The sequence below is a fragment of the Aspergillus aculeatinus genome (assembly GCF_003184765.1).
Source record: "Aspergillus aculeatinus CBS 121060 unplaced genomic scaffold BO66scaffold_21, whole genome shotgun sequence".
Taxonomy (NCBI): domain Eukaryota; kingdom Fungi; phylum Ascomycota; class Eurotiomycetes; order Eurotiales; family Aspergillaceae; genus Aspergillus; species Aspergillus aculeatinus.
This window is the reverse complement of record NW_020291490.1, coordinates 389,431-407,837: the sequence shown is the minus strand read 5'-3', so window position 1 is coordinate 407,837 and position 18,407 is coordinate 389,431. Positions and strand designations below refer to the sequence as shown.

General features: G+C 48.5%; 3 protein-coding genes across 3 annotated transcripts; 1 reads left to right on the top strand and 2 right to left on the bottom strand.

The window, feature by feature from the left end:
• Positions 1–6,610: 6,610 nt before the first annotated feature.
• Positions 6,611–8,062, bottom strand: flbD (putative MYB family conidiophore development protein FlbD). Its single transcript, XM_025653599.1, has 2 exons — positions 7,937–8,062; positions 6,611–7,736 (listed from the first exon to the last, which is right to left on the bottom strand). Exon 2 carries the CDS (start codon positions 7,669–7,671, stop codon positions 6,697–6,699), a length of 975 nt encoding a protein of 324 aa, XP_025504574.1. The 5' UTR covers positions 7,672–7,736; positions 7,937–8,062; the 3' UTR covers positions 6,611–6,696.
• A 4,308-nt stretch (positions 8,063–12,370) lies between these two features.
• BO66DRAFT_471078 (uncharacterized protein) lies at positions 12,371–13,074 on the top strand (the record flags this gene model as incomplete). The annotated part of the gene is made up of 2 exons (XM_025652834.1): positions 12,371–12,461; positions 12,921–13,074. The coding sequence occupies 2 exons, from the start codon at positions 12,371–12,373 to the stop codon at positions 13,034–13,036; spliced, it is 207 nt and encodes a 68-aa protein (XP_025504573.1). The 3' UTR covers positions 13,037–13,074.
• Positions 13,075–16,362: 3,288 nt separating this feature from the next.
• On the bottom strand, positions 16,363–16,918 carry BO66DRAFT_401110 (uncharacterized protein; the record flags this gene model as incomplete). The annotated part of the gene is made up of 4 exons (XM_025648749.1): positions 16,363–16,610; position 16,761; positions 16,816–16,830; positions 16,877–16,918. The coding sequence occupies 4 exons, from the start codon at positions 16,916–16,918 to the stop codon at positions 16,363–16,365; spliced, it is 306 nt and encodes a 101-aa protein (XP_025504572.1).
• Between the last annotated feature and the right edge of the window lie 1,489 nt (positions 16,919–18,407).

Below are 18,407 nucleotides of genomic sequence, written 5' to 3'. Positions count from 1 at the left end.
GGGGGGGTATTAAAAGTGAAGAGGGGGAAAGCTTTTCTTCTGGTTTCGGGGAGGAGCAAGCAGAAGATACCAGAGAACAATGATCCATGGTAGCAGCCCGCCCGTTATGTCCCAGGCATCGAGGTGGTTCTTGAACGATGATATCCCCGAATTTTGGGTTCTGTGTCGAGCTCAGGAAGTAACTAAAGTGTCTTGATTGTCCGTTACAGGCAGGAAGGAGGTTTAAATCGGATGTACCCGACGCTATGGTACCGTCTGCCCGTCAACAAGGTTATCCTTTCGGCTTCTTTCCACTTTCTTCCCTCGAGACGAGCTTTTGGTTCCCAACAGACTTTGGCAGAAATTCTATCTATTGTATAGGAAATGAGAATGGACAAAGTTTAGGAGGGGGTCACAAGAGATTCAGGCGTTTTCAAAAGTGGAAAATCAGACGAGGGGGCGAACAAGAACCCCAACAAGGTGGTCGTGGTCATGATGATGATGATGTGATGTGCTGACTGATGAGCCCTTTTTTTCCAAGTCAAGATGCCTGCACTCGAGCATCATTTACATCCTCCTCCATCATAATATCAGCCACTACTATGAACTATTGAGCTTGGTAACTTGGTAAGAAAGTGTAGGGGTGGAAGGCATATCCGCATTATTTTCGATAGTAGCAACGGAAGTCAAGAGTCAGCCCCACCACCCGGAGCTTTGGAGCAGCCGGTTCCATCACACTCATAGACGATACGATTTATACGATCCTCGCCCACCGACCGATGGTGGCAGTGCGACATGTGTCAGTACAGTAACTATTAATCTTCCGATTCCGATCCCTCCTCAATCCTCATCGACTTCCGAAAAGCGGAGCGTACAGGGAGGCTGAGAAAAGGATAAAGCAAACTCCCAATCAATCTTCCTTTGTATTTAGTAGCGAAGACAATGACCCTACCGTTAAGGGCCACTCTATCGCTGAAAAAGCAGTGGACTCCCCTGCACCAGGGCTCCGCCTCAGCGGACTTTGAGATCGCGATATCCGATACGTTAGCGGGACGTCGAGAGCTCCAATCAATTCAACCATCACTCCAGATGTTTTAATACTACACCTAGTTACCAACCGGATAACCCGGGCCACAGATTCATTTTTAGCTTCCCACCTTCTCGCAAACTGACGCGGCCGTTTCACATCAGACACTAGCTCGAGTCTTGGTTCTTGGAGCATGTGTTTTTTCCACCCCCCTCTTACTTGGGCTTTCGATTTTGTTTTATTTTGGAGCTCGCGCGGTCGCTTGCCAACCGAAAAAAAAAAAAAAAACGAAAAACGAAAAACGAAAAACGGTTTTTTGGGGGAGGGCGGTCAAGCTAGGACCACCGGGAGATCATTTAGTATAGGTATACGGTCATACGGTCGGTACTAGTCACCCTAGGTGATTTCCCACACTGCTGGGAACTTTCGAGACGTCCTACCAGTAAGGTACGTACTACGTTACTCCGTAGAAATACTCGAAGAAAAGGTCAATTGGTCGGGTTCGGCAACGCCGTTGGCTGGCTGAAGTTAAGTCACACTCAACTCGGGAACCCTAACGAACTACAGTACGTACCTTGCTATGGCTGTGTCCACGGTCCTGGCACGGTCACTCCAAGGCTTGGGCCGTTGCCTTCCGAATCAAGTAATCGGGCGTTATCTCCAGGCTTTATTTTACATCCGATTCATGCATAAGGACAAGAAGACTGGTTTCATAAGGGTTTATTAATGGAGCATTGAAGCTAACTAACCAACTACACCATAGTTAGATGAGAAGGCAGGAGAGAGACAGAGAGGGAGAATCGGCCCCCAATCCCTCATGATGGATGGATGGGTGGTTTCTTTCCGTTTTAGAACAAAGGTCTAGAGCTCGGGATCTTGGTTTGGGATAGGCATAATGGACCGCCTGCTATTACATTCCGTCGGGATGCGGGCAGATCAGGCAGCTAGGTACGGAGTACGGAGTCGGGATCTAGGCAGAAGCTGGAGATATACTACACTACTTGCTGCGATATGGGGGTGGCTTGGGGATCTCACAGGTGATGATGATATTAAACTATGGTCACCGATAATCTATTTGGAACCAAGTAAAGCTCCCCGATCCATGCATCAAGCTGCATACAACTGACGATCACAGAAACTCCGCGCCAGCCTCAATGCTTCCTCCCTCCCTCCCTACCCCTACCTCCATGGTCTGACTGGATGATACTTCGAATCCCATTATGATCATGGATCAATGATGTGTATCCCACACCCCCTTTCCTTTATTCGAAAACCCTAGACCAAAATTAGAAGAAACAAAAAAAAAACCTTTTGTATACTCGTCCAAGTTCCAATTTACGGAGATGGGCACTAAATCCCCACAAAATAGATTAAAGCCCGCGCCAGACCGCACAGCAGATCGTGTTTGTTGGGAAAATCTTGGGCCCTCCCGGGAAGAGGGGTCCTCTTGTTTGTTTGTAACAGATTAATTCTTTCCAGCTTGCTTTTTGCGATCGAAGGTTGGAGAAACATTCTGGTTTGTTTCAAGAATCGATCCTCATGTACATAATGTCCTGGAAGCTGAAAGGAAGGCGGGATTGTGGCTTCTTTTTGGTCTGTTTCCCCCCCTTCGTGTCTAAAAAGCCCGTGTATGTGTGTGTATGTGGTTGGGGGGGTGGGTGGAGATCAGTTTCAGCTGTCAGGCTGAGCTTCGATCTTGTCTAGGGGCAATTTGGATAGATGATATTAAGCAAGCAATTTAACACAACTACCCAATAAACACCCGTCAATCAAACCGCCAGCGGTCTCTTTAATCTTAAATTCATATAGTCCATGACGAGTATAGGTTAACTATATTTCGTGACAAAGAGCTTGCAGGGAAGGGGTCTGTTGAGCAGAGTAGGGAAGAAGAAATGTATAGTACATTGGTACATAGTAAAAGTTGACTGGTACAGAAAAAACAGTATTTACGTACAGGTAGGTGTACGTACTGGGATTCGGTTCCTGATGTTCAGCAAATCGTGGAACGGTTTTTCTTCCTTTCCACCGAGTGCTCCACTGGCAAGCAGCGTCAATCAGCCTCGTTCTTGTTCTTGTCCCCTGTGTTTGACTGTTCGGATTTTCGGGGGTCCATTGGAGGAGAGGACTGTACACAGTAAGAACGGTGGTTTGTGGACAAAATCAGAAGTCGAGTCACGATGATAACAACCCACCAGTTCCACCACCGCCACCACCACCACAAGCCCTCTAGAACTAAACCTAATTAGGTAGCTTGACTAGTAAGGAAGTGAACTTCACACGATTCATTCGTCACAATGGAGTTGCAAGTGGATGAAGAATGAACCTGGCAAATACGTCACGTTGGGCAGGCTGTTGGAGAATTGAAATAGGGAGAAAAAAAAAAGAAAACATTCTTTGCGGTGTTGATTTATTCCTAAACAGGGAAAGTGCAACGCTAATGCTCATGAATTCCAAATCAACAGCAGCTGTGAGGATCGGCGGTAAGTAGCGTAGCCCCATCTCTTGGCTGTGCAGACTAACTTACTTGTACTGAGTAAATTAATCCCAGATCGTTTTCTTCTACAGTAGGAATTGAATTGTTTGGAAAGTAAAGAAAAAGTGAACTTGACCCTATCGTCATCTTCCACTTGTTGTGACGCGCTCTCTAGATAGTTATTCAATCGTCACGGGTCGAACCTTCATAAATAGCATTGTTTCGGTTGCTATATTTGAACCTGTTTGTTTTATTGTTCGAAACAGGGAACAGGATTCCACTTCACGACTCATGGAGAATGGCTTTTTCCTTCCCCCACGATGAATCCTTTCCTCAGTCAAGATCCCACTCCTGCTCCGTCTATTCTGCTCCACTGGGGTTTTTATATAGCACCTGGTGTAACAAACAAGGGATAACGGTCCCAGTCTGGGGTGTATACTCATCCACTTATGTGTATACATACATGAGCCACGAACAACCCTGTGTAACAATTAATGTCCATCCATCCATATACTTATAGATGAAGCACTGACATCCAATAACTGCACTGGTCATGTGTACAGTACAGTGTACGGAGTAGGAGAAGAAGCATTCGATAACGGCCCAGACCTAAAGGCGAACCTCGGCGAATCGAGAGTGAGCGGGGATTAGCGGCCGGGGGTGGGTTGAAATTTAACGAGTGGTGCGCGGGAATATCGTAGATCATCGCATTTGTGTTTGATTGAACCCGAGCGCCTGGAGAGAACGTAACCTCGTAGCGGAAGCGATACCCGTAACATGCACAATAAAAAATATGTACACATATACTGTACATACATACATACATGGCCTCAAGGCTAAACCGGTAGGGACGTTTGTTTGAGACATTCTCAGTGACAGAACAAAGTGACCTACCTAGCATCACATCGATAGGGTTTTCCAGGTACACAGTTCCAAGCTTACTTACCTAGTGCTCAGCGGACTGGGCTGGAACGGGCAAGAAAAAACCGGGCAAGGTCCCCGGGAGATTCCATGCAGACTGGTTGGCATACGGCTCCGGGCTCTATAGCCTAGTCTATAACCAACATGCCAGGTTCCCGCCCCCCAGCTTAGGGAGAGAGAGAGACACGGATAGGTGAGAAGGGGAGGGGGGGGGGGAGGGGGGGTAAGCAGAGGTAAAAAAAAAAGGTCCAGACATTCATGAGTCAGGCAGGGTGCTTCCATGATTAGTATGCAGTCAGCGAATGGGGAATGGGTGTTTTAAGGGGATGTGGCCTTTGTGTTGCTCGTAGCGTAGTGGCGAGTCAGGCAGATAGTCCACGGTGGTAGGGAGCCATCCTTGATCCATCATGACCGTATCCAGAAGAGGATGCTAGGTAATGCGGACAGCCTACTGGCTAGAGCTAGGCCAGTGGGTGGTGGCACATGAGAGCCGAGTCCGAGGGAGACATTCCTGTGGCGCGATGGATTCCTTTGCCTATTCTTCGTTCCCCCTCCTCCTCTCCTCCTTATGGTTGCTTCTCCTTGACGTCGCTCATGCGATGGCTCCACCGAGACAGGGATTGACGGTTGGGACGTTTCTTGAGCCGTGACAAGAGGGGACGGGGGGTAAAGTTAACGTGGTCCGCTAAGGGGCTTTTTTAGATTTACTTTTCTCCAAAGGCTGCTGGTGAAAAACAAAATAGGATCTCCTGCAGCCACTTGTGAATCACCGGTGGACAAGTCTGCAGTTCGCTCCATCCGTTTCAAGGCCGAGGCCGATGCCTCTTCCTACCGTTAGTTAGCGACGGCTGCAAACGCGCAATGAGATAGAGAGAGAGAGGGGGAAAAAAACAAGGAGAAAGGAGGAAGGAAAGATGGTCAAGGAGGGGCACTGGCGAATCATGCAAGCCTTTATCCCCCCTCCAAAGTCAATCACAGTTCGGCCAGCCTGAGTGTCCCTGGATAAACTTTCTCTGGGTTATCAACCTTACCTACCAGTAAGTTACCTCCCCGAGCATCCTGACTGGGGCCAACCCACTCACACACACCCACATCCACTCTGCAGACTGGTAGGTAAAGGAAGCGGGTGTGAACATCCGGCCATTGGTAGTCGAGCCATGCATGAACCACCCACTGCATCCATTCTGAGGGGATGAGAGGAGGTTCCATACTAGGGAGGAAGAAGGATGGTTGTCAGCTGCGCTTCTCAATAGACCTATCGATCCTCAGCTCCATGCGCAAGACTCTGTATGTGAGAAGGTGTTACAGTACAGTCTACCTGGATTGCTTTTGCTTCGTCTTCTTCGTCGTGTTTTGTGTTCTGTGGGTTTTGCTTTTTTCCAGGTTCATGATGCGTGTTTCTTAATCCAGACGTTGAATCGCTGGACTGCTCGGCCCATTTTGCTTTGACTCGTCCGTGCCTGTTCTGTCTGCCTCGTTCGTCTTCTTCGCCTCCTCGTAACTTGTGCGCCGCCCCTTGCGCGCAACCGCGTGAGCCCATGGCCGTTGACTGGCGAAGAATGGGCTGATGACAGCCAGCCACCTGGATGATGGATAAGCTGTGTGTCGCGGGAACCGGTCAACTTCCCCCTTCTGATTTGTTCCCAGTCTGCTCTCCTTCAAATATGATGCAACGGTCGAGACGGCGCTTCTCATGGATCGGTTCGGGCAAAATCATCCGAGGATACGCGATGCTCTGAGTGGATATGTGGACGGTACATGATTCCAAGTCAAGGGAATATTAAGGTATTATTAAGGTGTAATAATAATAGTAATAATGCTCTTCCCGCGCGTGACAAAATATTGTAATAAACCAAAAACAACCAATGGGGTATTACCAAATCCAAGCTCACAAAATGGCCGAAAGAATCAGAACCGACATATACAAAACACATTCCTTCGACATTGGCCCGCTCTATACCCAGAAGTGCGCAGCATAGTTAAAAGGTCATCAGTAAACAAAGGAGAGATCAAACAGAAAAAGAAACACCAGATGTTCTCCCGAATACTTTTCTCGTACCGTAAGAAAAACGGTTCGGTCGCTTGCCACGTGACCCGCCGTGGAGATAGCCCGAACCATAGATGAAAACAATGTACATGGTATGAATACAAAGGAAAGATAGGGAAACGATCAGGAAAGAGTGACAAGGGTCGGTCGGAGCTCTCAAATATACAGAGAAATGGCTGGAGATATCGTGGCGAAGTAGAAGGAGTCATGCAATCGTTCTCAGCAGGTCAACGAAAGGACCACCGTAAATCAGTTGAGCAGATTTTGCAGACCCATGCGGGAATCACGTGGCGAGTCGGTCTTATCTTCTGAAGCGACAGACCAGGTAGGTGATGATAACGAAGATGGTCGGTTCCACGGCTGGTAGTCGGAAGTCCATCGTTGCTTGAAAGACAGATCTGAAAGGGGTTCCAGCGTTTTGATGCCGTAGTAGGGATTGGGGAGGTAGCTTTCGTCGGTCGTTTGAAAGGATGATGCGCTTTGTCTGCGAGCATCGCCATAGAGGTGTCTCACACTCACCGGCACAGGGAGAAGTTGAGGAGAGGCGACGGTTCTGGGCGAGGAAGAGACCGAGTTGTGATCCGAGACCATCGATGGTGGCTCCATTGAGGGGGCATCTGAGTAGGTGGGCGAAGTCAAAGGCGTTTCCACTGGGCGGTTGAGGGCGGGAAGGGTAAAGATGGGCGTCAACTGCCGAGGGCAGTTGATCGAAGATGCTGACAAGGATTCCCGGCGGGAAGAGGGAGACTTGGTCCAGGAGGAAATCGGTCTCTCGCTGGAGATAGAGGAGTAGCGGGATCGGCTAATGGGGCTGCTCAGAGCCAAAGAAGTGCGTGCATAGGGAGCTTCGATCCGTCCGTGAAGAGTGCGTCCGGAGTGAGGAGAAGTGGGCAGGCCTCGTCTCTTGCGGTTCATGCTGCCATTCCACCAGTTCTTGACCGCATTGTCGCTACGGTTCCCCAGGCGCCGGGCAATCTCAGCCCACCGCTTGCCCATCTCATTCACCATGCGCTCGATCATCAAGCCTTCTTCAGCCGAGATTGGCTCGCGATTCAATGAGGGCTTCAGGTTCTGGTGGAATCGCTCCCGGCATTGCTTGGGAGAACGATAGTGCATGTGCTGAGAAATACGAACCCAGTTGTTGGGGCCTTGTTCACGAACCAACTGTAGGAGTAGCTGATCCTCCTCTGGGACCCAGGGTCCACGACGATGAGTAGGTGCCATTGTGGATGGAAATGAAACTGCAAGGGGCGGCTGAACCGTGGAGAGCAAGATTCAAGATTGAGTTTCTGTGAGATGAAAATTAGACTTCTGGCACAGTAGATGATCGGAGGGAACAAGGGAAAGAAAAGACAGGAATGATAACAGTTGGACACCATCAATGTAGACACATAGGGTGTTGAAGAAGGGAAGCGGGCAGATACTGTTGGAGATAATGTATGGGCGGGTGGGGCACGACTGAAGAGTGAAATAGCCAAGGGCGTCTTACCGTGGGGTTGTTTTCGGAGTGTACGTCCAGTACTACCACTAGTAGTCGGCAGGCAGATAGGTAGCAGGTATGTGGTAAGGTACTGTAGTGCACAAGGCAGGACTAACACCAGCTGAAAGGGTAGGCAAGAAGTAAGGCGCAATGACCACAGATCCAAGCAGCTGGGTGATGCAAGCAGTAGATCGAGAGTCGAGGGACTTGGAAATTGGTTTGTTGAAGGGAATAAGGTTCGAAGGTGCGTCCCTGGGGATGGTAGATATAGGATGAGAGGTAAAGTGAGACCCGACGGGACTTTAAGAGATGTTGACAAGGACGGTTTAACAATAGTCAAGTAAAGGAGGGATGGAGATGGACAGGTTACGATCTTCTATTATAGCAACAAGCAGCAACAGAAGGATACAATGACCAGGGAGACGGGTCAGAGAAAAATGGGTTACTGCTCCACACCAGCACGCTATAGGAGAAGATCTGATCCAAGATCTCGGAGCTGACAGTTGTCGGAGGAATGTTTTTTTTTTTTTTTTTTTTTCTATTTTCTGACAAAAAAAAAGATTGCCAGAAAAGAAATAAAGGCGGTTGTTATTATTCTCGAGAATAGGGTAATTAATTATTTTTTTCTAGTTTCCTTCATTCCTTACTATACGACGGGAATATAACCAGTACGTATGTATGGTAATTGAAAGAATCAGTACACTTCGAATATGGAAGGGTAAGATGCGTACGGCTAACCGACTGATGCTCGACAGTATGTTACTGCTAGGCCACACCAAAGAGGCTAGACAGATCGATTGCCAGTGCCCCCTCCCCCCGTCTGTCACCAAACATCATTCTGTCTACAATTAACCATTCTCAGCCAAGCACACTTACTTACCTAACCACAATCACAAAGAAGCGATCAGATCACCATTACCATTTAATTGAACATGGGCTCAACCGATCTCATCTCCTCTCCTTAATCTAGCGCACGCATTCTGCAGTATCTTCTTTCGGTAAAATCGGACCCATCATTGACAGGGAAGCGAAACAACCACGCGGCTGAAAAAGCAAGCAAGGCAGCTATCAGCTGCTGCAGCTGGCGTTTCTGGGTCGTGGGGCAAGAATTGCCACTATTCCCGGACACTGACGGGCTTTACCACAGGATCGGTGTTGCAGCAGGGATATTTGAGGTGCCAGTCGCTGGCCCGAGTGAGGCACAGCTGTAGTAGCTCCATGCAGCTTCTGTTCTATTTTGAACCTTTGCTTTTTCGTGTTTCCGCTCACTTGTTGCGCTGCTTGGGTCTATCATCGACCGACCGACTCGTTATGTCAGAGACAGAGACAGTTTGAGACGTCGTCCAGGGGAAGCCAACCAGTTGCTCACCTATATCTGAGGCAAGGCTAGGCTGACCTTCAGAGTGCTGCTATAGTTGGTAGAGGAGCCACCATCCAGATCTTTGGGAGCTATTCTAATTGCAATGCTTTTGCTGCGAGCAATGTGTTCTGGGGCGTTTACTTGCATGGGGCACCCTGGTAATATGATCTTCACTAGTGCTATATAAGTTCCAGGATGACGATGTAACTCCATTCAGAGCACAAGCGCCATATATCCTACAAACCCTCTCTCTCCCTTCTCTATCCCCCTTCTGCGATAGTCCTAAAGATTCGAGAAGATATGGCGGAAAGGATACGGAGTAGCTTAGCTTGATTTGTTTCTTGTGACTTAAAATGAATTAAGACTTTACACAATTGATCACTTTTTGTTGTTGTTGTTGTTGTTGTTTATTTTTTTTTTTTTTTTTGTGTTTGCATTTCCCCACACTCGTAGCAGTGTAGATATCGAAGTATATACAAGCCAGAGAATTAGGTGGCGGACTTCCCGCTCTCATGGCGACCTGTAGTCATAAGCGATCTGTAGACCGAGGCGAACTAACCGCCGCAGCTTGACCCATGCCTATGTTAAGTTCAGGCGGCCCTGACAGGAGCAACGGGTGCGGCAAAAACGGCGAAGTGTAGGTAAATGCGCGAGGAAGGGGGTCATACACGTCGAATGCAGAATTTCATGGATCCTGCGGGGCGGGCTCCTTCGGGGACCATGATAACAAACCACAAACGACAAACGACAAGAGCGGAGGAAGGGGCTGGCAGGGAACAGGGAAGTAGGTAAAAATAAACCAAGGGAATCCAAGGGAATGGAAGCCAAAACCACCTTCGCTTCCTGCCATGCCCCCTTCCGCCCGCATGGTGGAAGATGGTGTGTTGAAACTTGAAGGTGTTGACTGTTGAGCTGCTGCGCCGACATCACGGGCAGCGCGCTCGCTCATTCAGGGCTTATTCTAGGCACAAGAGACAGGAATTGAACCAGGAGAGAGACTCACGAATCAAGATGGATCCACCACACTAATGAAATTGGGCAGTGACAGATCGGGCTATGTATGAGAAAGGTCTTCCTACTACTACGTACTCTACTGAGGACAAATATCAAGAGTACTTACTAAAAGTACTTACAAGGTTGTACCTGACAGACTGAAATTCGTCACGAGGGACTGTGCCATGGTTGCTCTCTTACAGTTAGAATTAATCTATTAAGTTACTTCCCTTTATTAGTTGATCAACGAAGCCCGGTCTAGCTTCTTTTACCTTCTTTAGTAGATAGGGAGGGTGAGGAATCCATTGGCGGCTACAGATTATTACACATCAATACCACGTTAGAATGGAAGGTGCATGATTCCCTAAGAGGAAATCTCAGCTTGCTGCGGTGGTGGTGGTGGTTCTCCGTCTCAGCCAGCCATGAGATGTCGAGGAGAATGATCGAATTCCGCTACAATTAATCTAGTCTAATTACTATTATTTCCTCCCGCTCCGACTTGACCTCTCCACTTCTCCCACTCCTCCTACTCCGTCCTCTCTTCCTCTCCCCCCGTGGACCGTTATCCAAAACATGACCTCGAACTGTTTTAAAGTGGGGCTCTGTGATTGGCGCTGGCCAACCTGCAACAATTTGGAATCTTTTCAAGGTTGATTTGGTCTTATACCTGTTCGGGATGAGATCGGCATTGAGATCGCGCACAATCTCGATCATGGATGGTTTCTGGGACGGATACTCCGTACCTCTCGGGGATCATTCGTCTACCAGTCAGTCAGTCACCTGCAGGCCCAGGCATGACCGTCTGTCCGTACTTACTACGTACATGTGTACTTACTATACGGAGTACGGAGTGTACTGTACCTAAGGTTACTCTGTACTCTTGTCTTCAGCGGCACATTCTTAGTCATGCTTCCAAGTTTGACATAACCCTCCGTCCTCCTTAACCAGGTACTTGGTAAGTTATGCCGTTCGACCCCCCCCCCCTGGTTTCAACGGTGTGTCCGCTGCTCCCGAATAGTCAGTATTTATTACGCACAGCTGCCAGCCTGCCAGTAAGCTTCTCGACCCGAATCCCGCCGTGCCAAACACACGGGACAGAATCCCATCCCTTCGGTCCCATTAGTGTTTGATTGTCACAGTTGCGCTGACTAAATTCCACGCTCTGAGTAACAAACTAACTAATTTATCCTCTCGGCACATCGCCCTTTCATCGCTGGAGTTCTTTTCCGATGCAGGCGCATAGCACACTCCCACGGGGAGGTTCGAGCACCGCCTGAATGCATCCATTCAGGGGCACAGTCGATGGGGAAGCGGGCTAATTGCAATATCGCACATGCCACCAGCGAATCTCAAAATACGCCCCCTCCCCTTCCAATGAAAAGAGGAAAAAGGAAGGGGGAAAAAAAAGAAAAACCAATATTTCCGGCGGTTTCAGTCCAATCAACGAATCAAATCCAAAATACTGACTCACGTTTTGCTGCAGGGTTCTTTTTTTTCCGGGTCCATTAGGTTTTCGGACATGTTCGCTTGTATCGCATATGCAGTAGAAGGATGATAGATCTCATCGAACAATCCAGGATTTCCCCTATTTGGACCCCCTGGATCGAGCGCGGTAGACATATACACGGCGAGATCGGTTGACTCCTAAGAATGATGGCGAATGACTTGCCGTCTCAAGACTAGCTTTGATCAATTCTGCAGGTTGCTGCGAAGGACATACGCAGATACGCTCCCAGCAGTGACCACAGGTGGTTAGGGATACTACCCTATCCCATCCACTATCGCCAGCCTAGGAGACGTAAACCGGCGACTAGTATACGGGGACTACGATCGCCCGGGGAAGTCGGAAGATTTGGAATCGGTCATAGGGAACGGAAGTACCACAGCTAAGCCAGTCAGGAGATGTCGCCTACTCACCGGAGGTGCTTCTAAATCATGCGGCGGCGCCTGTCCCGCTGTCATACTGACGGGACGACGAAGCTAACGTTAACCCTCTTTTACAACTATGGTCCACTAGTACCTCGCTTCTCAGAACATCTTGGGTGATGATGGAATCTCATAAACAAAGGATTGTCCGATCGAGATCTATCATGACCGCCATTGGCCGATCTGAAGTGATCGAAGCTTGCAAGGCGATAGTGATCCTTGGTCGTGGGATGGAAGCGGAGAAAGGTGGGTATGGTGAGTCGATCTTATCCAGATCATCGTGCTGTTATCAACTCATCATCATCATTGTCATCGACAATCATGAGTAATCATGAGGTAGTCGGCAAAAGTAACGAGCGATCGTTGCTCTTCTCCGTTCGCGTGGTTTCAGATTACACGGTGCATCACCCACTCCCCCGGCCATAGAGTGGCCCCGAAAATTCCTTTTTCCCCAGCCTTATTTCGGTAAACTCTTAACGCGGGTGCAACCCAACCAAGGGAAATGAAGAAAGAGAAAATTCTCCGTGAAGCGAGATCGTCGTTACCCTGTGTCTACCAAATGCAAAGACTGTCCGTGTTCTGTTACAGATTCGCAGCACAGAGCAGCGCATGGTCACCTTTCTGGTACCCTTTTTTTTTTCTTTCTGCTTGTTCTAGAGCTAGCAGTTTACCGACGGAAAGGTGGGTTAACTGTCACTCACTATCTAATTCTAGCTGTCATCCGAGACAAGAACTTCTACTACGCACCAGAAAGCCAAGTGCCCATCGAAAGAGATTCATTTTGGGCGTCGGCTAGGCAGCTGGACCACGCATCCATGATAGATCACTAAACGATAGGACTTCTAGGCGAATGCCACGAGCTCTATAGGGACGAACCGTGGGAAATGAACCTTGGTCCATGAACATTGGAAGGTATCCGATCGGATGAATGTCATTCTTACCTATCCGCCAATACACGATGAAAGTTTGGTACCGTACCTCGAACTTGGGAAAGATAACTTACCTTACTAACTATATAGCTTGTTTCCCGAAAGGAAAATGCAAAACAACCAAAAAAGAAACGGGGCAGGAGTAGTAGCAAAATGCACGAACCCCTGAGCCACACATGACGTGACGAACCACTGCTCCGATCAGCCTTTCTACACTGGCACTCCAAGGTGATTGGCTTGCCCAATAAAGATATTTGTCATTCTGGAACTCCAGAGCTAGTCCAGATCAGGGAATGATAAACGGGATTCCTTTAGATCGGATGTATGTATCTCGATCCCATGGACCCATAGGCACAGCACTATCTGGTAAGTTACCTAGTACCTGCCTTAGTTTCCCTGGGCTTATCCAGGGAAAGAACCTGCACAAAGGAATTAAGAAAGTCAAGAATAAGAAATATAGCAATGAACGAAAGCAGCAATTAGGGAGTGACTGAAGAAAGACGAAGAGGAAAACGATTTGCCGAGGGCAAAAGTAAAAAAGACACCAACAACAACAATCATATTGTTTCACTACCCACACCCTCAATCCAGCACCCAAAGAAAAACATTGATCAAGTTTTTCAACTACGAAATCCTAAGTTCTCGGTACGACTGTTAACAGTGGAGCAGGGTTTCCAACGATAGTCCTTTCCCCCCTACCTTACCCACTCCCTCCCCTTGAATGATTGAATCCTGCCCAACGTCTGTCAGAAGTGTCAGTCAACCTTTTGCGCGCCCGCGCCCGCCCCCCTCTCTTCGTGATGTCCCCGCCCGTCCCCAGAGAGGAAAAGGAAAAGGCTAGCGAGATCCAACGCTCTTTTTGAAAGGTCGGTCTGTTTTATGGGGAAAGCAGAAAAGCCATCCCTCTCTCTCTCTCTCTCTCGTATCCGGATTGGGGTTGGGTTGAGAGAGAGAGAAGGAAAGGCAAAAATCGATTCTTTTAAAGCAAAAAGGAACTATTGAAAAACCGTCAAACGCCATCTACGTCGTGTGGGAGAGAAGGTTGCGGTTGCGGTTGCTGTTGCTGTTGCTGCTGCTGCTGCTGTTGTTGCAAAAACTGCCATGTGGACGGGTACGTACAGTTTTCACCTGGCGATCTGAACCCCTCTCCCTTCCCTGGTCTTTCCTTCTTGTGTCCTCGTGGTACGGAGGGTGTTGTTGCAGGATGTGTGGGTGTATGAACGACAAACGGTATGCTGTACTGTCCGTACATGTATGTATGTATCGACATACCAATACAATCTATACGGAATGCATACTTCAATTTCAGTACATACCTTACTGTATACCTGTACCTGTATACGGTACATGCAGATGCATCAACCACTATAGGTGTATTCTTTACCATTTTTATCTTGCAACGATATTCAACTCGATATTGCAATTCAGTTGGAAGTCCGCTAAGGACCAATGGTGAGCCGAATGAGGGTAACCAGTACCGATCGGTGGTGGTGGTTGATTGACACGGTGGTGGAAATGCTTTCCGCATGAAACTCGGCGGAAGTTCTCGTAAAATTCGTGGTTTTGTAAGCTCATTCCTTAACGGGGGGAGGGGGAGGGGGCCCGGGAGGGGACCACCACACAAGGATCATTCTTTTCTTTCACCAATTCAAAACCGCTCCGGACTATTGATTGATCACGAAAGGGAAGGGAAGGGGAGGGGCGGGCGCCCCGGCCAGCGGAGGCTAAGCGGTCGCTGAAGGAGGGATGTACAGTGCTACGACCAGTTGGTGCTGGTTCAGCTACTTCCGTCTTCCTCCCATCAGGTGCGTCCGCGAATGATGATGGTCCCCGGGCTTTCAATCTGCCCTAGGGACTGGGTACCAATCAGAATGGGAGATTGAGGAGTATGCAAAGGAGGTATTTGAGATAAACCCTGGTTAGTTGCTGCCACTGGAGAGGCTTAGCGTGCAGCTTTCCCTCTCTCTCTGTCTGTCTCTTGCGGCATACCTGAAAATCAAGCAGCACTCACTTCTATGCTATTCCAGCTTCCAGCTTCAAGGGCTAGAGGGCTAGAGTCACCTTGGGATATATTGAGTCAGGTGCTATTTATATAGTAGTCCTTCAGCCGGCGGCAGAAGGCGGTTTAATTCGTGCAGTACGTTCATCAATGCTACATGTTTTCCCCCCCCCCCCACATATTTTGGGGGGGGAAATCGACTCCAACCAGGCGGTGGATGACGAGATACGCAATCGGATCGACACGATGATGATAGCGGCAACTGTAAGTATACCGGTAGCTGTTGCGGTTTGGAGGCGACAGGTGAAGGGAGGAAGAAGAGAAAACAAGAAAAACGGAAACAGGAAAAACAATAAGATCAGAAAAAAAATAATCACATAAGCCCTGTCTCATCATTGCTCTCATGCAATGCGGTGCAACGCTGAAGGGGAAGTTGAACAAGGATGGGCTGTAGGTAGGTTTGGATCGGGATAGAGAGCTGCACCACAAAGGCAGGAGAGAAGAAGAAGGGGGGTGGAGCGAACGGCGCTCTCGCATCCCGCCGCTGTTTCCTGACTGTCGGGCCTTGAAGGCTGCGAACCTCAGGGGGTCCGAGCACCGGCTGTCAGTCAACTCTCGAAACTCTATTCATTGCAATGCCTCATGGATCATGTGTATCTCATTGCCAAAAAGGGGAAGAAAGAAAAAAGAACTTAAAAGCATAATCTGGAATGCATCACAACCAACTTACTTCTTTTTCGTCTTCAAATCAGCAAAGACTCGAGTAGCATTCAGCTGGCAAGGTACGGAGTACTTTTTCAAGGAAAGCGGAGTAGATCCTCGGCTATCACCCTTGGTTTGCGTGAATTAATGGGCACGCTCGGATTCTCCGGGCATAGTGTCACAAATCCTCGTTCCAGCACTCAAAAAGGTGATGCATATCTACATAAGCTGCACGTATTTGTTGTGGAGATCAATTTGGTGATATATGTACCGTAAGTTACTCGGTCTAGATACTAGTAGTTAGTAAGGTATCATCATCATCATCATCAAGAGGTATTTCCGTGACCATTCATTCCTAGACCAGCATCCAGATCCTTGGTCGGGAAAACGGCTTAAACCCTCCCACTGGGAATAACAGTGACAGGGTACTGATGATGGTACTACTGTACTCCGCAGGTAGTGATGATCGAGATAACCCAGATCTGGCCAAGTAAGGAACTGCCTTTTTTTTTTTTTTTTTTTTGCATCATGCCAATTGATGTCCGATGGCGGAGGGTTGGTGGTGGTACAGTACCTCAGCCAGTTGACTCCGGTACCTTGAGTGACCGACCATGACGTCGCGGGGGTGGGCTTTGCGACCGGGCTGCAGTCGGGGAAGCATGCAGGTATTGATTGGCTGCCCTCTCTGCTCGGGGTTTATGTTTTCCTCCTCGGGGACCATGTGGAATCCCCGATCCCTTCCAGATGCCCGGCTAGACTGTCCTTCCGAATTATCTGTTTGGGGTTTAGGGTAGTTATCAGGTCAACAATGCCCCCACCACAACTGCTGCATCTACTGCATCTACTGCCCCTACTGCAACCCCCTCTCTCCGAACGGACCAGGATCCACCGGGTAACTAAACACTAAACAACACTAACACTTACACTAACACTAGGTAATGTGTGTACTGAACACCACACCTAGTAACTACCTACGTACCTGTAAAGTATACACCTATATCCTCACGTACTTCGTACTCACTCACTCACTCACTACTCACTGACCAACTAACTAATTTACGAATACTCCCAATCGCATACATCATTGGAAATCCTCCTAACATGGAATCAGATCATGCAGGGACAAGGACGGCACTGCAGTTCGTTGTCTTGCTCTCACCCATTCCCCTTCCCCGTTTTCGAGCAGGCATGCTTGTCAACATGTGTAGATCGTATAACTCGACGTAACCATGATGATAAACGGGTTCATATGGAGAATGGATGAGAAGGGAAGGTGGCACTGAAATGATCCATCCTTCCTACTGACTGCGCAAGTACGCACGCAAGGATAAGTCGTACGTGATGGATACGTAATGTTGTCTGTCTGTCGCTCTATCCCCTTCTAATTGTGCTCTGTATGTGTATGCGCTTAGAACGGAGGATTGGGTTATTCCTCAACTTCTCCCCTCTCCAAAGAGCACATGCCCTGCCTAGTTTGGATAGGCTTTTTTCGTACAACCAACCTCGATTCACCAGCTAGGAACTCTGAATAGTCGACCCGCGATAGCCTTGCTTCCATCACCAAACGCTATGGTGCGGCTTACCGTCGAGATAGAGCTGCTTTATCTCGTGCTGCATGTGTATACATGTATCTGTGGACCAATGCAGGTTGATGTGATGTGACGGGACTATTGCCTCGATTGGACCTTTGGCTCCTACACTTCTTCGCACTTCCAATGGTGTCGCAACTCTGAAAAATTCTCAGAGTACAGTACTTGCGATGTTAGTCAATCCTCAATTCCCAACTTTCCGAGGATCCCCCTTCCCCTCACCTCCCCAGTTTCCTTCCCTGTGGACACCCAGGCAAACACTAGGGGATAGAGATGGGATCCTGTAAAAGACCGACTGCCCCGTTGAGGGCCTGAGACTGTACGCCGTTGTCCCGAACCACCAGACCTCATTCCCAACGGATCTCCCGCTGTCAAGGAAGTTAATTCTTCCCCTCTGCTCGAGTCACTCCCACTGCCAGGGCAAAGCGCAAGAAAAGCCTAACTTACCGGAACAGGGCACCTGCAGGCTGGGCTCGGGATTCTGGGCCCAGGAGTGACCCTGGCGACGGGGATCGAGTGACGACTAACGTCTCTCGGGGAGAAGAAAGTGGCTCCTCCCTCACTGTCTTCGGGGTTCAGTTTGAATCTCGTTATGCTTCTCTTGTTCTCCTTGTTCAGTTAACATCGATAGTCAATCGGGCTAGAGGGTGAGGGAGTGTTATTTTTTTCTTCTGGTAATTTTCGTTTGCTTTTTTGGGGGTTCTTTTTTTTTTTCCTTCCTCCCTCTCCTCTGTTACCCTTTATTTTTGTTACTTTTTTGCTTTTCTTCTAAACTCTACGTACGGAGTACTGTCCCTAACTACTGGGACCGAATCAGCCTTTTGGGTCCAGGCAGACGGGAAACAATCGAACCTAACTTAATAATCATAGTCGGTCAAACAATTAACTTAACCTACCCGGGGTTAAACCCCAAAAAAAAGGGAAAAAAAAAAAAAAAAAAGAAAAAAAGAAAAAACTCAATCGCCGTGAATCTCGACCCGAT

Coding starts and splice junctions, on each gene's coding strand:
- flbD (XM_025653599.1), bottom strand. CDS start 7,671: ATGGCACCTACTCATCGTCGTGGACCCTGGGTCCCAGAGGAGGATCAG.